The following is a 21,885-nucleotide window of genomic DNA, read 5'->3' as shown; positions in this document are numbered from 1 at the left end:
ACCAGGAAGGCAGGGAAGAGCCTGAGATCTGCTCTGCAAGGCAACAGTAAGCCAGAGGAGAAACTGAAAGCTGTTCCTCGGCAAAAAGCAGCTAGGAAATTGGATGAGAGATGGGAAAAGTCAAGAGGTAAATTACCCTGAGGAGTGTTTCTTACATTTAATGTGCTTAGCAATCACCTGGGGACCATGTTAAAGTGCAGATTCTGACTCAGAAAGCCTGGTGTGAGACCTGCGAGTTTCATTTCTCAGAACCTCCCAGGTGTGGACGCTGCTAGCTGATCCAGGCACCCCGCTTTGTGTGGCGAGGTCCTAGGATGCTCCATCCCCCAACATGTCTCTGGAAGAAGTGCCAACTTTGTTTCATCTCAAAGTCTATGAGATTAACAAAGTAAAATGAACACATTTCCCAAAATTGTCAGTATAGAGAAATGTGCCTTGTTTTCTTTATGTCGTAAAATAAAAACAAAGATACACCATTTGTTACTTTGATATACAAGTTAATTTCTGGTTGTTTTAAAAAATACACATATAAGTACCTATTGGTAAAATAACACTATGGTTTTGGCTTTTTGTACATCCTTAAGCAGCAGGTTTCTATGGTATGTTATCTGATAGAGCAATAAACTCAAATTTCTAAAATCAGAATTAAAGTTAGGCTTGACTTTTAGGCGATTAGTTTCAAACGAGTTTTCCAGTTCAACCCGGAGTTTTGGTTCACTCTTGACGACAACCCAGGATGCGCTTTTATCCTAATCATTAGAGTCCTTTTACACCTATGGGAAAACCAAATCCTGGCTTCCTTCAGCGTTTCCCTTCTGAAGCAACTAACCGTGGCCTGATTATGTGATAGGTTTTGGCATCGTGTCAATGTCAAGGTGTACCAGGAGGAAAAGCAGATTCAAAGATGACAGATAGATGAAGTATCCTTGATGCAAAACATCCGCTGGTGAAAAAGTTGATAGTACCATAAAAATTAGTGTGTTTAGACACAAAAGTCTAAAGACCAAACACCAATACTAAGTGGCAGTAATTACAGCCACTTGGAAAAGAGGACCAGTGTAGAAGGAAATTGAATGCATAAATTTGTTCCTATCAAATATTTCAAAGTAGCACTTTGCATTTTCTACAGGGTATAGTTGGAGGGGGGGAAAAAGGACATGTTTAGGCATTTATTACACCATTTTGTAGGAACAAGAATTTTCCAAATGTATGCCTCTCTTTTTTTTCCTGGAAAAGATCAAAAGGAAAATTTTCTCACACAAAAGGCTCATTATAAGCATTCAGACCACCAAGATGCCACACACCTCAGTAATCTGTGTCTGGCCAGTAAAATACTAAAGATATGTAAAAAGTTTAAAATGTAACGGCATCCAGATTTTTTCTTAATGAAGTACCCAGCTTTAAACTGATCTAGACAAGTTGCTAATATTTTGACCAAAGAAATTACGGCAACACAAGTTTACACTGTTGATGAATACACCCTACGCTGCTTGGAACGGTTGCCAACGTTTACTTTACCTCTACAGCTCTGGAGACTACTCTCTGCACATATACACTTTCTAGATTGCTTAAAACTTATAGTGTCTTCTCAGGTCACTTACTTATTCCAATCACATCACAAAACATGTTAGATGGTCACACCTAGATCATCTGCATGATGCTAAAAATAATTAAACTTTAATTAGCACATTCAAGCCATTGATAAACTCAGAAGGAAAAAACTACTTTATGTACTTTCAAAATTCTCAATAGTTCCACTGGACAAAAATATTAGGCTCTCTTTGTCCACGTATTAAGAACACTGATAAATGTGTCACCAGAAGTCCAGGAGTTTGCTTTAGAGAACATACCAATAGATCTTCCTGCTCTCTAAGAGTGACAATGGACAGAACCATGTTCCTTTTCAATACTTTACTGAACTCACCCCATGTGATGGGTTAGAGATCCAGCCCAGCTCCCCTTGAATTGTTTTTGAATCCAGCAGATTAACTAAAAGAAAACACAAATACACAAACACTGTTAAGAGGAATGAATTCTTTCTAAATGCCTTTTTCAAGTTAATGTTGTCTGTTGTTGGTGGCGATATAAAAATATCAACATATTCAAATCACACAATGCTTCATTTTCATTAGTCCTGTAAGGTATAAGAATTATAAGAAGACAGTTACAAAGAAAACCAACTACAGGGAAAGTTAAGGGATCAAAAGTTTCTGTGGCTTTTGTAACCCTTCATGTCTGTTTACAAAGATAGGTTAACTTTCAACACAGTGATCATCATTTTTTACAGAATAATGGCAGGTTTAAAGAGGAAACAGTCAAAACACAAAATAGAAAACAAAATTAATGCTAGCACGAAATCAAAGTAACTTTAAAGACCATTAAATTTGATAAAGTTACATGATTTCACTCTAATTCCTTATATATGCTCCCATAATGAATCAATATTTGCTTGTATATTTAATATAGCATCTTCATATTGTCCCTGACCAATCCCAAACATATTCTATAATGTGTATTTTTTTTAACCCTCACCCAAAGGTATGTTTTTATTGACTTTTAGACAGAGGGGAAGGGGGAGAGTGGAAGAGAGAGAGAGAGATTGGTGTGAGAAACACGGATGGGTTGCCTCCTGCAAGTGCCCCGTTGGGGATGGAAGCGGAAACCTAGGCATGTGCCTGACTGGGAGCCGAACCACGGCAGGTCTGGGGTACAGGACCATGCCCCCGCCGCCTGAACCACCCAGCCAGGGGCTCAATGGATATTTTTATACTGTATAAATTATCTCCATATGTGTAACAAAATGCTTAGCAACTAATTTGAGGAGAAACCGAAGCAAAACTATGTTTTATAATATTGTTTGTGTAAAGCTTTATGTGTTTAAAGAAAATATTGTTACCCAAAGGCTTTACTGATTTTACTCAGAACTTTGTTACTTATTAAAAAGTCTGATGTTGATGAATAATAAGATATAATAAGAATGTGGTTGCATTTTGGATACATTATTGAAAGAGAAAGACAAATGCTTTGTTTTCAACTCAGATAATATTAATTTGTAAGGGATTATAAATTAATATATAACAGTATACTTCTGGTTTAAATAATAATAAACGTCTCACTTTTATTGTTGATCTCTCAAATAATGGAAACTCTGGTTTCACAGCATCTTCCTTCTAAATTAGAAAACAATCTCACTGTCAACTGATGGAAGATGTAAAGGAAGTTTACATAAAATATACATGTATTACTAACATGAACTAGGTCAGGTGAGTAAGTAACTATAATAAGAGAGATTCATTTCCAAGGATTCCTTATATTCACGAAGCAAAACATAATGTTAATACACTCATGTGCACATCCATGTGTTGACAATAGTGTTTCCTGATGCAGAAAAAGCTCCTCCCTGTTTTTAATCATGCCAATTAGTTTTACAAGGAGAACATTAATCTTACAATATGTTAAGAAAAAGAAATAATATATTTAAAAGATATTAAAATTCTAAATTTTCAGGAGCTGCTTTTTAAAGGAAGATATTTGGTTAGCTGGTTCGATAATACATTAGGTGAGTATAAGAAAGCCTCCTGATTATTCAGTTAAAAATATATTAAAATTCTCAAAGTTAAATTTTCTAAGTTTTGGTAGCAAAAGAAAAGCACACAAACTTAACCTATTACACTGGAATTCCTTATGATTAAATATTTTTTCCTCCCTATAAATTAATCTCAATGATAAGTAATTATATTTGGATAAGAGAAGAATATGCTGCATGAATCACACAGTGTAATTTCCATAATGAAATTATTTCCCAGGATACCAGTTTGAAAATTAATAGTACAATTAATTATATTAAAATTATCTCTCAAAAATTATTTTCAAAAACCTCTACTTATTAATGAATTTACAGGTATTTTAAGAAATTTTTGAAAATATGAGAATACAGTCTCATGAACTACCAACACTTATTCTGATAAATACCTAGTTTAATTGTTGGTTCTGTCAGTCATCGGTGGATTTCCCTGATTTACATAGGATTTATATAGTAGAATTTACAATGCCAATATTCATAAATTAGTAGGTCATATTTGCAATGTCTTTAGGGCTTCAAATGGCTCAGTGTATTCTTGTGTGTGTGTAATAATTGAGTATGTACTTAGTGATGAATATGTGTCACTCCACATACTGAGATGAATGGCTGATTTAATTTCAATATTAGTAACCAGAGGGGAAAAAATTCTTAGGTAAAAAAATATATATATGAGTATTGTCTCAGTTTAGTAAATTACTCATTGGAATGTAGATTGCTAACTAAAAAACTAAATACACTGAAGTTTTTTTTCCTGATGATAATGAATGATTAGGGAAAAAGGACTGGACTAATCACATCAGCATTTGATTTCTACTTAAAGAAGAAATAACTTAACCAAAAAGAACTGTATTGCACCGTCAATTAAAAATAAGTGTAATAGATTAACTAAATGTATTGCATTTACTCAGAAATTGAATTTTTATTGCATTCCATTTTCATGAATGAGAAAAACAATTGCCAGCATTACTCATGACTCTGATTCTGTGTCTATCGAACATAATTTTTTATCAGCCCTGATTATCTCACAATGTTGCTGTAGGATAATCACATAATATAAACGTATTTAAAGCCACTGACTTTATAACATGCTATACAGATCTAGTGTTCTTGTAAAATTAACTTATTAACTGCAGTTCCATTCTGGCTTCTGAATTGTATTTATAATCAGCAATCTGTATACGACCTAATAGCACAGAACAGTGGCATCAGAACAATTTTTTAAAAGCACCTATTTTGAGTTTATAAGGTACCTTTTGTTTATAGCCAAATAAGAACAATACAATCTAAAATTCTAGCTACTTTAAAATGAATTATTGCTGAACTGGGAGTTTCAAGGGTAAAGACCCCTAGGCTCCTGTGATCTGTTGCACTGCAGTATGGGTGCAGCGTAATTGAGATAAAAAGAAGGGACAGTTAATGGAATTTGAAGGTCTCCTGTTGTGAGCGATTTCTCTGGATACTTGACTGAATCTCACACTGCAACACAACATCTTAAACCCTACACTAATACAGGCAAGAACTTTGGTTTTCTATTCATGCTTTTCTTTCCTAAAAAAGATGTAGACCTGAGCATAATCGTTCAAGTGGTATTACTGTTCATCTGCCAGGGCGGATGGAAGAGGCAGGTAGAACTGTGCTGTGTAAGTGCTACATGGGAGTCTGAGTTTTAACGACAATTTACAATAGGGAAGGTTATTTCCAACGTCTAAAAAATTTAAGTTTATAATTATGAATGCTAACAAAAAAGAGAGGAAATTATTTTTAAGGGTAGGTGGAGTACAAGGATAGCTTAATTCCTTAATAACGGCCTCATTTGCAAAAGGTAAACTGTCCCTTACTCAATTTCATATTCTAATCATGTGATTTCCAGTTTCTTTGGTTTATAACCAGAAACACATCATTTCATTAAGTTAAGAATATGTTCTATTTGAAGAGTTATGTAGTATGCATTACCCGTTTAATTGATTTTAGGGAGAGAAATGAAGGGACGGAGACAGGGAGAGAGAGAGAGAGAGCCATTGATTTGTGGTTCCACTTATTTATGCATTCATTGGTTGATCCTTGTATGTGCCCTGAGTGGGATCAAACCATATGGGGAAGACACTCTAACCAATTGAGTTACCCAGCCATGGCCTACTTAACTTCTTAAATTAAAGTTATTTAAATTGGACATGTTTTTAAATGCCATAACTCTATTTAAACTGACATAAAAGTAGGTGCTTTTTGGAAAAACTGCTTTTGGAAATGACTGTCCAAAGCCTGAATGGATATGGTTCTGGTGTCTCTCACACACTGTACCTTGTCTAGTCTTACTGCTGTTAAGTAGAAAAGACAGATGAGTAGGTGAATGGCACATTCATGAAAATGCTAAGGAAGCGCTTAGGCTCCTTGGCTGGCTCTCAGATGGGCCCTAACAGGAGCTTTGCTGGACAGAAGGAAGCGTGGAGCCCGGTGGGAATGAGATGGTGCAGGAAGGAGTGGAGAAAGGGCGAGGTGCAGAGAAAACCCGCTCGAAGCGCTTTGTAAGGACTTCTGGAAAGGAGGGAACCTCGCTGCCCCCGATCTTTGCTGTCACTTTTCTCACTTCGCTGGACTGTGGATTTAAGATGCCCAGGAGCATTGTTTTCCCTTTTCTATCCTCCACCATAATGGAGCGATCCAATCAAATGTCCGCTCCACTCATTTGCCTGGACGATGTAATAATTATGTATACCAAGAATTTATATCACCTTCCTTTCTTACTATAAAAATCTAATCATATTTTTAAAGGACACAGTTATTAACATAATTGTGTGAAGCAAATGTTCCCAGTTAATGAGGGCGGATTAAAAACTGTAGGTATAAATTTCTAAAGTTCTCACTCTTAGAGAACCATTAACACTCCTAGATTTTTCTGAACACTATTTTAAAGCTTTGCTTCATAGGGACTATTTGTCCACTTAGAAAGACTGAGAGTGAAATATCTTATAGATGAAGCGCTGCAAATATGCAGAGAGTGCTAAAATAATTTTAAAAATTAAATGCCACAACTTCTTACTGAAGTGGAAGGCTTTTCAATTACCTGATAACATATCAATATGCTTTGTGGTAATGCTATGGGTGTATTTTATGAAAATATTAAGTTATAAAAAATTATCGAACAATCATTTCAAGATGAACAATAGGGTTTAATGGATAAAGAAGTTCCGACTTTTACAATAAATATTTCTTTTCTTATAAAAACTTCAGTTAAACCTTCTTAAAGCCAATTGCAAATAACTCTAAAACCACTACCACAGAAAAGAAATCCACTCTTTGATTACATCTCACTTTGACTAAAGAATAATGACATTCCCTTTGCTGTTCATACCATCGTTGTGATTGTGCAAACCACATTTCTTATCATTATCATTTTCATCACTTTCTGTTATGATAAAAAGAGTAGCCTTGCTCTTGGTTACAGATAGCAGAAGGGTCGTTTAATTTGCTTCTAGGTTATACTTAAATGTCACAAACAGAAGAAAATGATACAGGAGGCAATCACTTTTGCTCTCGGTATTGAAATTCTCTATGTACTACCTTTGTCAACGATAATATGGAATCAAGAAATCAAGATGCCTTTTCTGACAGGACCGCACCAAAGCTCTGCTTTTCATTTTTACTTTATGGTATGCCCACGAGAGGATGTTTAGAGAGGTCAAAGCTTTATTGATGAGCTTACATATTTCAACATAACTTTTCTCTACTGTGATTACATATTCTTAGTTCAGTTACTCCTGTGGGCTTCCTGTTTGTGCTTTTTTCTACCTGAACATTATTAAAACATTCTTTAATAGGTCTGATTACTATTGTATTTTATAGACTAAAAATTACCCCCAAAAAAGTGGTTTTAGTCTATAAATGAAGTCAACCACAGGTATACCTCTGAGATATTGGGGGAAGGGTTCCAGACACCTCAATAAAACAAGTATTACAATACAGTGAGTGGTAATCTTTGTGCTGAAGGAGTCTTGCTTTCACTTTGTAAAAAAAAATAAAAAATGCAACAACTGTGAAGCACAATAAAAGGAGGTATGCCTGGATACTCTATCAATTGTGTGCTGACAAAAATTCCTGTAAGCCATGTTAAATTTAACTCAACAGGCATTTTGTTCCATAGAGAGTTAATTTTTAATCATTTCTTTATCAAATCACCAACTAAAATCACATGTCAGAATTAAAAAATTCTGTTGTGCTCAACATTTCTGTGAAAAATCTATTTTGTCACATGTTATCTGAATGCCTCATTTATGCCATGTAAGCAGATTTCTGGACAAGGTGACCTTCTATCAACTTATTCTTTCCTATAAGTTTTACCTCCTGGCAGTAATTTTAGATTTACTTTTATAAAGGTCTTAAATACCGAACAAACTGTAATTAGCTATCTCATCTCAATCTTTGCCAACAGCAGGGATAACACCTTCTAATCAAAACAGTCTCACAGTAAGACGTCTGGGTTTTCAAGCCTAAAGTGGTTCCAGAGAATCACAAACAGGGACCAAAATTCGAATTGAAACCCGGCCCCTTTAGTGAATGTAAACCCTGTGCTGTTTATGAAGTGTTAATATTTTATTTTTTTTAAATCAGGGAAATCTAAAGTTCATTCTGATATCAATACTATTAGGGAGAAAACAGCTATCAAAGTATCACCTGGGAATGTGCTCTTATAACAAAATAGTCTCTTCATATAAATGCATAGGGATGTTCTACTTTCAGTAAAGTTTTACTCCATTAACAACTTCAGCTATAACAGTCCCTAGAATAACAGGTCTCTCTGTTTCTGTGCATTGTCAACTGATATTATGAATCATTTAGACAAGTGACATGTGTTTCCCAAAATGTAAAATTACTAAAAGTAAAACATTGATGATTGTGTAAGCATTGTGCATTTTCAATACATTTTTGTTTTTAAAAATGTTCTAAAAATAACATAATTACTTGTTTATTTCTAATTTGAAAAGATTTTTGACAAATTAAAAAGAGAAAATGAAAATACATTATTCAATGATGAAATTGTGGAAAAAATCATTCAGGCAAATAGGTGCTCACACTTTAGCATAGGCATTTGCCTTTACATCATAAATTGAGGATGTCTTGGTATATACATTTTAATCAAATTACCTTCAAATTTCAATTACCAACTTTCAAGTACTAAATGATAGCTATGTGTTTGGTCAGCTTTTGACAGGTGGCTGTGAAAATGGAATACAATAAACAGACTGGCCTACAGAACACTCTAATACAGTGTTGCCTTTTTTTCCCTTACTGACATATATCATAGTGATTCTACATTTGTATACATTAAGAAATGATCCCCATGATAAGTCTAGCTACTACCTGTCATCATATGAAGTTATTACAATATTATTGACTGTATTCTTGGTGCTGTACATTACACCCCCATGACTTATTTATTTTATAACTTGAAGTCCCTTAAATAAGATGACTCAAAATTTTAACATAGAAAACAAAAAGTTAATGATAAAAATATTTCACTTTAAAAACCTTCTCTAGATATTTTTATATTTTAAAAAGTGTGGTTTTTATTTATTTCAAAAGAAGCTTATTGTAGAATACATAAATTGATTTAAAATCTAGAAAATTGGTCAGTATATAGCTATGACTTCATCATACTCTGGAGGATGACTATGTCTGGATCTTATGTCGCATGTCATGTCTGGTGTCTACAGTCATAGATGCACACACATGCAAACAGACTCTTCAAGGTATAAATATGGGTCTTTATAAACACCCACAAGGATCAAATAAGGTGCCACATGCTTATCAGTTTAATTAAAAACTTTAGCCCCTTTTCTCCCATCCTAGGAACATGTTGTCAATGGAAAGCATTAAGTTTTAGTATTGGTGATAGAAAACTTTTATCACTGGAAGAGAAGGTAGAGTTCAGGCAAACTTCAATGTGGTTTTCCCTGTAGTGTAGTCATATTATGAGTAGCACCTACAGAGAAGCTTTTATTTGGGGGTAGCTCTTTTTTTTTGATATTCAATAATGTGTTTCCAATATACTCACATGCATGCCCATGCAAGCATGTACTCACACATTATTTACATTAAGCTTAGATATGTTCTTGTTTAAAATAGCTGTTTCTGAGTGTTTTTTCAAAGTGATTTTTTTATAATTTTACATATACTCATTATAAATTCATTCAAATTATTTTTAAAATTTTCTAGATACATTCAGTAAAAAAAAAAGAATCTGGGTTGTAGTCATCCCCACCAAATGAAGTTATGTTTAGGTAATCTCCTTCCCCTGCTATTATTAATATATTATTGTTATTATTAACATATATCTTTTACAAATCTCCCCTATATCCCAGAGTCTATTTTGGTAGGTTAACTGTGCTCTTCTCTGAAGATTTATATCTCATTTTTCATAATTTTCCTATCTATGTTAAAACACAATTTTTTAATATAAATATTCATTTCATGGTCATCTGTCCCTTCTGTTATCTCCAAGGGCATAAGACTATACCATGCCCTATAACATTTTTTTCCAAAATCCAATATGTAACCAATACTAAGGTATGCACCAGTTGGTAAAAAAAAATAAATACAAACAAAAAATTATTGTAATATAAAAGATGATTTTTTTTTCTTAATGCTTTTCTTGATTGTTGCTAATGGTCTTTAAATGTGTGCCTTTGAAGTTCAATGTAAGGTTCTGAAGTTTCCACAGCCAGGGTAAGAGAAGTAAACCTACTACATAGTTGGCCAAACATAGAATAAATTATTCTTAATTAGTTTCCATAGGACAAGTGTTGGGAAAGGAAATTTAAAAGAATCGTACTAATGTTACATACTTATTAGTTTTTCTACTCTAATTCTATATTGATTTTTTAAGATATTAAAATATTTAGAAGGATTTTGGGCATCACTTATAAGCAAAAGTAAGAAGACATTTCTTTATTCAATGTACAAATGTTTAAGTAAAGCAGCTGTGCCCCTAAATATAAGAAAGCCATTATTTTAAGCATAAATTAATCTAACTTGTTCAGTCAGATGAAATACATGTAATTATGACAGAAAATCTCTTTCACAAAACATAGGCTAAAAAAGCATTTTAATTTCAGATAAGAAATGTCAAGAATACCATAATAAAATGAGTTTATCTCTTTTGAGTTATCTAATGTAAATGAGTATTTATTTATCTATGATAAACCAAATAGTAAAAGTAAACAAAGAGAAAAAATACTATTCCCTTTTATTTGCCTCTTTACAAACATTTTTTATATTTGGTAATATTTACATAATAAAAGAATAACAACCCAATTTAATTTCTACTTAAAGTTTCTGTGATGGTGCCAGTTCTTTACATTCTGTTAATATGCTAAATCTACCATGAATATCTTTGACATATTGAAGGGGAAAATCTGAATTTGAAGATAACTCTAGCTTTATGCCATCTTTGAATATTTATAAGTCAATTGACTATCCAGTTGGAGAAAATTAACAAGATTACACAGAGACAAACAAATGGCTGCTTTTCCTTTTTTTCATCACTGACTTGCAACTTAGAAAAACAAAATTTTATACCATTTTGATTCCAAAAGGTATATATTCATCCATAAAATTTTTCCCACAGTGTCAGTATAGTTCAGTTTTGTAAGGGGGCAAATACTACCTGTGGCACACACACAGTTCTGCAGGTAGACCTTTACTCTGGGTGTCATTCTACTTACCCAGAGGACTACGCGGATAATCCACATGGAAGCAACTCAGCTTTTCAGCCTAACTTCTCAGTGTGAAGACTGCTCTCATGTGCAAGAAAACCTATAGGACTTTTACTAATTGCTAAATTAGGTTTGAAAATCAGGAAATAAATATGTTAACTGCTAAAAGCTGTTCTCCATTTCCCTTAGTCACCCTGAGGTAGATAGTAAATTTCTAAATTGATTGGAAATGGACCAACTTTATCATGGGCAAACATTTAATCTTAAAGCCTTATATTTTTATCCAGGGAGGAAGGTGGTGGGAGGGAGGGGGTGGGTGTTACTCTTCACTGGACCTGTAGACTTTATTCCTGTATCTTTCTTCACTCTTATTTGAAAGAAGACAAATTCACCTTTCTTTAATGATTATATAACAAATTTAAGATGAAACCATTTTGATATTGATTAGACTTATCAGCAATGAAATTAACCTAGGTTTCTCCCTTTGCTCCAGTCCCTTTTGAGATCCTTCCATGTAATCAGTCCAGCTTTCTGTCTTAAACAAGAGGCAAGTCAAGTTTGCATTTTCTTGATTTGAGAGAGTTCTACAAACTCAAATATGAATAAAAAATTAAAACCAGGGAAACTAGTCATTGCTTCTAATTCTCCAGAAGCAAGAGACAAAAAGTTTGTTGCTAAGCCTACACTTCTGCTCATAAAAAATGTCCCGATAGCTTGAGTGGTTGGATAGTTTGTTGGGAACATAAAGGATAACACATTAGAAAACTTTTTTTTTTCTTTGCATGTTACAGTGAAAGAAGCAAGATACTAAAAGTGGCTTTCTGATTTGGAAGTCTGATGTCATCAATATGCTATTTTTGCTCTTTGCCAGGTTAACAGAATTTATTGCGGCAATTAATACAAAACATATGTGCTGAAATACCCACATGAAAAATATAATTGCCCCCAGCTTAATTTGCTACCTTTCAAAACCCTGTTCTAGCTACCTTTTCACAATGCTTCTATTTAGAGAACAAGTGTTTTTATGAAAGGGGAGATAAATCATTTATAATTTACTTCCTAATCTTAAGTAATTTATAAACTATCTTTTAAGTGAAAAGAAGTTCCCACAAGGACTAACGTCTACTTTTAGACCATGTTTTATCCCCCCCCCCCCCTTATTGACTTCTATAACAATTCCAATAGTTAATTCACACTCTTTTTAACATACAAAACTCTAAAGAATAACATTTGGGTTATACTGACAATTGGCTCACAATCTCTGTATATGGGATTCCTGACAAACATCTTTCCAGGGTGGGGAAAGAAGTGCTTGAGTGTCAGGAAAGAAAGCCAGAGGTAAAAATGTGTGAAGAAAAGACATGACGGACACTCTCTCCTAGTCCTCTGACCACACCACAGTTGCTTCATTTTCTTAGTGTGTCCGCCATCCATGCAGAGAATCCTAACTTATCAACGTAAACACTCTGCCGTTTCTAAGTAATCTCTGAAGCTACTTTGAAGGTACTTTGAAGCACAGTGTTGCACTCCAGCACTCTGGGTATTTCTAATTCTTTCTTGCAAAGTCACCAAACTAGTGCAGTCGCTGGGATCCAGGTTGAGAAGCAAGTGTGTTTCCTGCGTGGACGAAGGTCTCCTAACTCACAGGCATCCGTGTGCAGGAGAAACCATAAGAGGTTAAAAAAGTCAAGAGAGCCGGGGCTCAGCTCCTGCTTCGCTGCGCCCAGCCTCCTCGGCTGTAACAGGGGAAGAAGGTACAGTGCCTATTCGGGGCTGCCCTGACCATTAGAGGAGGCCCAGGGGTAATGAATGGTAACGTCAGGGTGGCGTCTTTCCAGCCGGCAGAACTCCGTGCAATTATCTTCTCAATACGGGGCGTGGCGCTGGGGCCATATTCAGTTTGGGAATTCCCTGGGTTCAACAATTTTATCTTTTATGAAAAACAGCAAATTTCCGACACATTCAGCATCATTGAACTACCGACCTACTACCCCCCATAACCCTGCTCCCAGAAGCCCTTCCTGGCCTTCCAGCTGTACTGCCCAAGCTGGAAGACAGAAAATCCTGTTTTACTAAAACGATGCCAGTCTCCCAGGGGGCTGGGGAGGGCAACAGAAAACACTCGAAATTGTTCATGGGGGGAAGCTTATGGAGCATCCCCCTTAGCTCGCAAGCGGGGCCAACCGGTGGCATTAATGGATGGTCAGAGGGGAAGCTGGAAAAGAAGATTCCTCATGCTAATCGGGCGCCTGAAGGCCTGAAGGAGACCGTCTGGAAGGTCAGGAGAAGAGCGGAGTGGGACCAGCCAGCAGCCCGCAGAGCTGCGGGACGTCTGGGGCGCTCCCGCGGCTCCGCAGGCGGTGCCCGGCCCCGCAGAGCTGCATCTCCCCCTCCCCCTGTCACAGGGTGGCCAGGGAGCCGGGATCCACGCGAGACCGCGCCGCCTGCGGTTACCAGCAGAACAGGCCGGCTGATCCCCACGGGGCGGGGGGAGCTGGCGTCCAGGTGTTTTTACAGTCGGGGGAGGGCCCCGCAGCTCCAGCTCCGTGGGCGGAACCCACAGGTAAGCGGCGTCGGGGCGCTGGGAACACACCGCCTCCCAGAGCGCGCAGCTCCGGGCTGCAGGCAGAGGGCGCGCGCTTGCCACTCGCCCGCCGCGTCTCCGCGCGGCGCGGGTTTCGCGGGACTGGGCGCCCTTCCGCCCGGGCTCCAGCCTCCAAGCCCGCGGGACCTCGGAGCCCAGCCCGCCCGGGGCACCCGCAGCCGCAGCCGCAGGGCCTCCAGGTGCGCGGACCCGCCCGGCCCCGGGCTGCGGCCGCCGGGCGCGGAGACGCTCGCGCACAAAGACGCCCCTGGCCCCGGCGCCCTGGGGCTGCGGCCCGCCGACCCGGGGCTGCGCTCCCGCGCCCCGCTCTTTAACCGGATTCGCGAGGAAGCAGTCAATCTCCGGGGGACGCCGAGCCCCGCGCGCGGCACCGAGCCCGGGGTGGGTGTGGCGCCTGCGCGGGGCGCCCGCTCCGCTCCCAGGCGCCGCGTCACTGTCCCCACTGCCCCCGAAACCTTGCCGCGCGCTGAAACTTCTCGGGGCGCGCCTCCGAAATGGAACCAAACGGCGGGAGTCGTACCGCGCAGGAAAAGCAGCCCCATCCCCCCCGCCACCCCCGTCCGCGGCTGGGCTTGTCCACAACAGTTTGTTTGCACAGGGCCGCCCGCTCGTTTCCCCGCCCCCCTCCTCTATTATTCTGACTTCACCACGTTGGTTTGGATTATGTGGATTTTCACCCTTTGCTTTGACTGGAACAGCAGGACATGGTTTAGAAAATGCAGCGGGGGGGGGGGGGGGGGGGGGCTCCACCCTCGGGCTTCCAGTTTAATAACATCCCTCCAAGTTGGAGGCTTTCTTTGCTGAACTGGTTTTGATTCCGTCCAAGCTCCACACGCGTTCGCCCAGGCACCCGAAAGGGGAAGCATTCTTTGGCTTAGGCTCTTAAAACTTTCCCGGATAAAATATTTTCTTCTAGGGAAAAATCAAAAGTGTATAAACTTGAAAGGGGAAACAAACGCAACCTCGCCCCATCCCCCCCCTTTTTAAGTGTGCGAGTTTTTAGGGGATTTACTAAAAATTGATTAGCCAGATGTTTTAAGGGATAGATGTTTTTATTTCAAGCAAAAGAGTCATATAAGACATAAAGGTTTTAGAACCTTTGCGCTTCTCTGCCTCTCCATCTTTCTAATCAAGTTTTCATTTCATTTTCACCCGCAGGCCTTTTTACTTTGTGATCTACCACCTTTCCTTGTTTTTGAAGAAAGCTGGTATGAGGCGACCTTAAACTTGCTGGCTTGCAGACTTTTCCAGGAGAAAACCTCCTGCCAGATGCCAAGAACTACCTGGTACTAGGCAGCTGGTGATAGAGCCACAGAGTGAAATCAAGGGGCACCCATGTGCCCAGACCCTGGGTCCGGACAGGAGTGTCCTCCTAAACTGTTATGTGGCTTGGAATCCTTTGCATTCTGTAAATGTCACAACGTTACTTTTATTTCCAAAGTCGTTACAGAGGAGTTTTCTGAGGCTTTCAAGTGATTGAGAAATAAATTTCAAACGCTGGTTCTTGCTATACCTGGATGAATAATGTAACGAACGTTTCACACCAGCAGTCAAGCCTTTATTTGAAAAATCTGTGCAAAGTTACTTGTGCGCTTGGTAAAAGCCCTGCATTGACCCTCCCTGGTGATAAAATCCAGATCTCTGAAAACAGAACCCAAAAGGGGACACCTGCATCTGTTTTTCTAAATCTTTTATCTAACAGAAATTAGAAGAGTAAGGCTTATTAAATATTTTAAAGGAAAAATGTGTATATTAAAACATAAACAAAGTCGAGAATCCTGACAGAATATGATTTGTAAAACTTAGTGTTCTTCCAAGAAATACATATTTCCCCTTACATCTAGCATTTATGCCAAACAAAATCATTGGAAAATGGCTAAAATCAAAGGTAACCCACATCACAGATTTCTTAGTAACTAAATGTCTGTAAGAACTTATCAAGTTCTGATGATTTGTGGAAAGTTTTATTAATATTTTCTGGAAGATTTTATGACTTGGAAAATGTGCCTCTCAAGAACAGTTCTTGCTGTTTCCATTTGTGTTGAAGTTAGTAAATCAAGTATGCTTTGGAAGTACATCTTGCCTTTAAAAGTTCTCTGCGTATGTAACTGATTATTTGATATTTAAAAATTGCAAATATTTTATTTCAGAAAAATTCAAAGTTTCAGAAACAATTTTAATATTTAGGAATCTTTATAAAGAAAGGTACTGCAAGAAGCTAAAGTGAGGATCTCTTAAAGAACACACCGAAATTTAAATATTAAAATGTGAATAATATATAAACATGATAAAGGGTCTTGCTAAATTCATTCTTTAAGGGTAGGCTTCTTAAGAGTCAAGGTGAAACTACTAAGTTGTTTAAATGAGCAAGGGACAAACCCTAATTATATACAAATGCTAAAAAAAATACGCATGAAACTTTCTAAACAAACCAAACAATGTTTAAAAAAGACGTTTAAGTTTTGATTATGTACATTTTGTTTGAAATTTTTATGTTAAATTGAAGTGCTTTTCATTGTAGCGCCCAATTTCCAGTGTTTCATGGAAAAGACAACATTGTATAAATGCAACCATGATCCAACACGTGGCAATGGTGTTTTACTATATGTAGTTTCCCTTTTAAAGTCCCAGTTGCTTCTGAGTTATAAATATATCCATTTGACTTTATATCTTAAAATAGGCAGAAAAATGATATCAACTATGCCATTAATAAAAAATATGAAGTTGAAAATGTTGATAGTTACATTGAGGTCAGTGTGTACTAAATCTATTGTTACTGCCAGAATATTTACTATTTAAACGAGCATTTGGTTGCTCACTTATGACAAGAACTAGGACAGTGTGATACGTGAAACATAAGAGTGAGGAGATGCAGTATCGAAGTAGACATTTTCCCCGCTTGAATCATTATTATCAATATTAGTCTTTGGGAAGATATAGATTCAGAATGAATTAATTTCATTATAGATTTGAGAGGTTATAAGAAGTTTCTTTCTGGCACAATCAAAATATTATCGTAGCAATTCAGGTTGTCAGTAAAAGCTTAAACAAATTTGCTGATAATCCTGTTAATGACCTAGGTCAAGTGTTAACTGTTGTGGGTTATAAAATAGTGAAATTAAGCTTTCTCCTACCTCCTGGCAAATAACACAGTTATAACTGTTGGGCAGGAGGTAGGGGAGAGCTTTCAGGAGAGCTATTAAATTACAAAAATGTGTAATGCATTCAATTATTTAGCCTAGCATGATTAAAAGCAAATATAAACCTTCTTTCGAAAAAACAAAAAAAAACAAAACAAAAAAACACCTTTAAAGTTGATAGCTTAGTTTTCTATTAGTGTTTCAATCACAATATATTACCATTGGAGGATGTGTTTATATGTGAAAACTGATGCCAATTCATAGTAATTTTTTAAAAGGGGAAATTTCATTATTTAAATGTTCCTTTTCTTTAACATTTGCCTAATATTCAAAGGGACGCATACAATGTTTATCTGCAAGTCTTACTTTTAAGCTTTAACAATCACATAGCCTCCTCTAGTATTTAGAAGATCTATGTTCAGAGAAATACATTTCATAGAAACCATATCCCAGCCACTCCAATAAAAGTCTCCCCAAATAAATAATATATAAATATGCAGACTTAATTTTATTCACTTTTATTTTGAAAACTCTCATTTCCAATGTAAAGAGCTCTATGGGTAAATGTTAATCTAATTTATAAACACTTTGGATAGGAAAATGATTTACTGTATTATGTAGTGATGAATAAGCCATGCATTCTGCCTCAGATTCCTTCCGATGTAAAGGAGTTTAAAGAGAGTACTAATGCTAAAACAGACTGAACTAATAGCAGTCAACACTTAACTTTATATCAAGTTTTAAGCTCTTTCCAAAGTTATTTTTATTTACCATTATCATCATCCATCTGGGATGGGAACTGGGAGCAAGCATATAAACTTTTGTAATAATACACAGTTTGACAGTACTATTTTATCATGAAAAGTAGCTGGAAGTCTTTCGTTGGTGTGTCATGTAAACAGAGAGACGTGATAAGATTTTAATAAAATTCTATGCAGCTTTTATAAAGTTGCTGTTTAAATATATATAGGCCAGTTCTTGGTTTAAGCAATCACTGAAATTATGAATTATGTAGTATCACTGAAGAGGCCAGCGAGAGAAAGTAGCACCTGGAATCATTTTCTTAAAAGCATATTAGAAAGTTATTTGTAGCTGGATTAATAAAAGAAAAGTTCATCTTAAACCTTTTCCAAGTTCTTTTCCCTCATCATAGACCCATGCATTTCAATATTGATATTTGATTATCAAAATCTCAAATTTTAAAAAAGTCACACAATGGCAAGTTTCCTAGCAATGAACTCAATGGGTTGGGTTGGTTTTGTTCTCTTAGTTCTCTCATGCCTGACTCCATAATAGATTGCAGAATAAATTCTAGTAAATTTTACTAGTAAATTTCTAATGAATTTGCTATAGTATGGACATATAATTTTAGCATAGTATTTTAATGCAACCAATATTTTATATTTCAGTTTTCAAAATTTATCTTAGAAAGCTCTGTTAAGAAGATTCATTTTATCATTAATCCTTCCACCCACTCACTATATGACACTTCAGAAGGATGGCTTTTTGTTCAAATGATATTGTTAGAAGAATTACTTGGAACTCTGGGCACATAATTGGATTTTTCGCTTTTCATGTTGTTCATCTCAGCTACTCAAATATTACCCAAGTTAAATCATTCCATTTAAATTTTGTTTAAAAGCTTCCCTTTATGACCTCAGAATGGAAGGAAGACACTACCCATAGGACACAATCTGGACAGAATAATCCCATGAACAATGGATAGATAAACTTTAACCCAAGCAAACTGAATGTAATTATGTCAGTTTTCTGAGCATATTTACCTTTCTATATACATATTGTTAATGTGTAACTGCCTATATAATAATATGCATTATACACCGAGACATGCACAAGGTATGGCTTAAAAGCAATTTGCGTTTGCTTAGTCTTCCTCTGTTAAAGTAATAGCCATTAATTTTATATAAGTGTAAATAAATTTAAAGGGTATTTTTTCTCTTGCAAATTACTGAAAGATTACATTTTCCACAAAAAAATACTGACTCTCAGCTATATCCCTGTGCATTATGATACATCAGTAAAATCCATTATCTAAATAGTTTATAAATAGTTCATCTGGAGAAATACAATTTATCATAGAAATATGGGAATGATATTACTATTTTTCTAATTATTTTCAATACTTTAATATCTTCAAAGAAAGAAAAAGATTAAACAAACACTAATTTCAACTTATTGATGTTACTAATTATATAAATGACTACTCTTGCCTTTCATTTATGAAGAATGATTGACAATTATTTTCAAATAAACATTTATTTGATTTTAAAAGAAACAGTCACTTGTAGGTAAGATTATTTTCTTTATCCTTATATTTAGAATTTTCAAGTTCTCAATCTGAAAAAATACATTGAAAAACTCTAATGAAATCAACCAAACTGATGAAAGCAGTCACTAAGCAAAGAACAAAATTAAACTGCTCCATTAGCAATGAAAGTAGGTCACCAAATAGGAGAGATGTCTATATTTAATTTAAAAATTTATAAATATTTTGAATTTTTAAAAATAATAATGCATACAATATACAAAGCATTGGCTTGACAATATATTTTTTAGCGTGTGACATAATATATAACGTATTATTTGCACTTCAATTGCTCAACATTGCTAAATTGCAAAATAAATTGCTGTTATATTGTTATAAGTTAAAATAAATGTGGTTATAAGTTAAAGTGATTAAGAGGAAATGAAAGTTGTAGTGTTGCTTTAAAAACGACCAATTATTCAGAGAAGTTTGTCTTAAGAGTTGGTGACTGTACTCACAAATCATTAGGAATAGATCACAAAAGGCATACAGGAAAAAGGCAATGCATCTGTTCCGTACAGTCTTACAGGAAACATCGGTGTCTTTCATATTGAGTTTGCACGTCAGTTCATTGAAAAGAGACAAATGCCCATGCCCGTTAGGAGGAAAATAAATAACCCAACATCAAGGAAATGCCATTTGCTGCATATGAACCTTCCTTCTCAATTGGCTGGTCAGTGATTTACTCTACCCAGGATCTTCTCACCATTCATTAAGTAATTCTGCTCGAATATAAGCCCTTAAACAAAGAAAAGCCAACCTAAGCTTATGGTAAGTCCCGCAAATATTACTTATGTTAATGTGGCACATGCTGCTCGTTAGAACCTGGACCATAGCGCAAAGCATCGCCTGGCGGGACACACGCCGCTTCCATACAGCAGTTGCAATATAAACATCACACGCACGCACACACACGCACACACACACGCACGCACACACACGCACACACACTCACACGCACACACACACACGCACACACACTCACACGCACACACACGCGCGCACACCTCCGCTTCTACAAACTCCGGCTTCCTTCCAGCCCATTCATAACGCCAGGGTCCTGCGAAGGAACAACCTGTCATGACGCTCAGACCTGCTGGAGCATCGAGAGCGGCGGGCAGGATTTCCTCTTGAACTTCTCAGAGCGCGGCGCGGTCAGAATTAGAAAATCAAGCGCTGCCATCGCTCCCTGGCCATGAACATCCTGGCTGAACACCCAGAGAACGGCTCTGTCTTCCTGCTCACAATCTCACACAAGGGAACTGCTTGCGCCGGTGCCCGGTTAAAAGCACATTTCACGTTTAGGAAAATCCAGCAGGACCCCTTAAAGTGCCTTCAGGAGCCAGCCGGGACTAAAAGCCCGTCTTTGGTTCACTCAGCGCGAACCGCTGGGCTCGGAGGCACCTTCCCGGCGGCGGCCGGGGGCGAGCGGGGCGCGGGGCGCGGGGCGCGGGGCGCGGCGCGGCGCGGGGCGGGGCGCGCGGCACCTGGCTCACCTTCGTTGGGCGCCGGGGCACTCAGGGCGCCGAGGCAGCTGAGCGCGGAGCAGCCGAGCAGCAGGAGGGCGCGGAGGTGACAAGCCATGTCGCTGGTGCAGAGGGCAGTGAGAGGAGCATATCTCCATGGAGCGTGCCGCCGGTGTGAGGGCGAGCGCTCCGAGTGCCGGAGAAGTTACCATGCTCCGCGCGCGGGCTGATGTCAAGTTTGACACTGGAGATAAGGAGGAGTCTGGCCGCCTCTCCGGGACCGCGCTCGGGGCTGCCCTGGGTCCTAGAGCCGCCGGGAGCGAGGCTGAAGGACGGGCTGCGCGCCGCCGCCGGGGCGGGGGTGGGGGGTGGGGTGGGGTGGGGTGGGGTGAGGGGGGGGGTGGGGGGATGGGAGTGGGAGGCTATCCTGCCAACAGGGCAGGAAATGCAAAAGTTGTGATGGGGCTGGGGTGGAGAGTAGTGATGGGGAGAGAAAAGCACCCCCTCCTTTTATTTTCATTGAAAAGCAGCTATTTTATTGTTTGCTGTGTGCCTGCTCTGTAGGCTAATTCCCTGAAGAAACCAGAAACCCCGACAGGAGTGTCCTATGGCAGCATGAGTGGGAAAGAAACTAAAATGCCAGGGAAATGTTTGTTACTTAAAGAACGGAGCCTCTTATTTAAAAAAAAAAAAATCAATGAGAATTGCATCATTCAAAGGAAAGCTAGGATGATGTCTTTACTATGTTCAATGTGACCATACTCTGCCCAAGTCCTTTGTGGGGCACAAGGACACTAGTACACACCCCAGGCCCGGAAAAGTCTTGTAGGTTTCACATCAAGCACTATGAGGGCTTTGAAATAGATTTGGCCCAGCGATTCGGTGCAGAGAGGGTGTACTTAGCTTTTCCCAACTGGGCTGTAACCATCACCCTGAGGAAGTGAACAAGCCCAGCCCTAGGAATAGCCGCAGGTCAGCGTTCATCCTTTGTTCTGGGCTGTAGGTATAAATAAGAGTAATAGGAAACAACCCTGAAGCTCCTGGCAACGCTTCACG

The 21,885-nt window shown here is 38.0% G+C and overlaps 1 protein-coding gene across 1 annotated transcript in view; it reads right to left on the bottom strand.

Annotated features, from left to right (window-relative positions):
• EPHA3 (EPH receptor A3) overlaps positions 1-21,063 on the bottom strand; it is a 320,590-nt gene extending 299,527 nt beyond the window's left edge. Inside the window, exons 1-2 of the mRNA XM_087818109.1 lie at positions 20,860-21,063; positions 1,925-1,989 (exon numbers count right to left, since the gene is read on the bottom strand). Coding sequence (XP_087674235.1) covers positions 1,925-1,989; positions 20,860-20,947 — 153 coding nt within the window. The 5' untranslated portion in view covers positions 20,948-21,063. The remainder of the gene's footprint in view (positions 1-1,924; positions 1,990-20,859) is intronic.
• Between the last annotated feature and the right edge of the window lie 822 nt (positions 21,064-21,885).

The sequence above is a fragment of the Miniopterus natalensis genome, chromosome 6 (genome assembly GCF_054644295.1).
Source record: "Miniopterus natalensis isolate mMinNat1 chromosome 6, mMinNat1.hap1, whole genome shotgun sequence".
Lineage (NCBI taxonomy): Eukaryota > Metazoa > Chordata > Mammalia > Chiroptera > Miniopteridae > Miniopterus > Miniopterus natalensis.
This window is presented reverse-complemented; position numbering and strand designations above follow the sequence as displayed.